The sequence below is a fragment of the Apaloderma vittatum genome, unplaced genomic scaffold (genome assembly GCF_000703405.1).
Source record: "Apaloderma vittatum isolate BGI_N311 unplaced genomic scaffold, ASM70340v1 scaffold27355, whole genome shotgun sequence".
Lineage (NCBI taxonomy): Eukaryota > Metazoa > Chordata > Aves > Trogoniformes > Trogonidae > Apaloderma > Apaloderma vittatum.
Window position 1 is genome coordinate 2,777 of NW_009719229.1, and position 442 is coordinate 3,218.

Here is a 442-nt window from a genome sequence, read left to right on the forward strand (position 1 = left end):
CGGCCCTGAGCAGGGTCACTCGGCGGGACGTCAGTCTCTGACTCTGTCCCCAGGTGTGCCGGCACCTGCCGAAGCTCTTCGACAGTCTGGCTAAACTGCAGTTCAAGCTGAGTTCGGACAAAAAGCCGCTGAAGGTTGCCCTGGGGATGTTCAGCAACAACGAGGAGTTCGTGCCCCTCGATGCAGACTGTCACTTGTCTGGGAAGGTCAGTCGGGCTTCACGGAGCCTCTGCCTGCGGGGCTGGGAGTTGGGCTTGGGACAGGGACGAACGTTTGCTTGATGCGCATGAGCAGCCTGGCAGCAGTTTTCAAATGCAATTGTGAAGCCTTTTGGGCAAAAAAACCACCCCCGAAGTGGGATCTGTGTGACGGGTGTAGAACAGCGCTGCGGCAATATCTGAGTCACGCAAACACGCGGCTGCAGCGCAGCCCACCCTCCCCG

General features: G+C 59.3%; 1 protein-coding gene across 1 annotated transcript in view; it reads left to right on the forward strand.

Moving 5' to 3' along the window:
* Positions 1–442, forward strand: part of LOC104274817 (dynein heavy chain 17, axonemal-like) — a gene marked incomplete at both ends in the record, with an annotated part of 3,862 nt that overhangs the window by 2,685 nt on the left and 735 nt on the right. Inside the window, one exon of the mRNA XM_009870554.1 lies at positions 54–206. Within this exon, the coding sequence (XP_009868856.1) occupies positions 54–206 (153 nt within the window). The remainder of the gene's footprint in view (positions 1–53; positions 207–442) is intronic.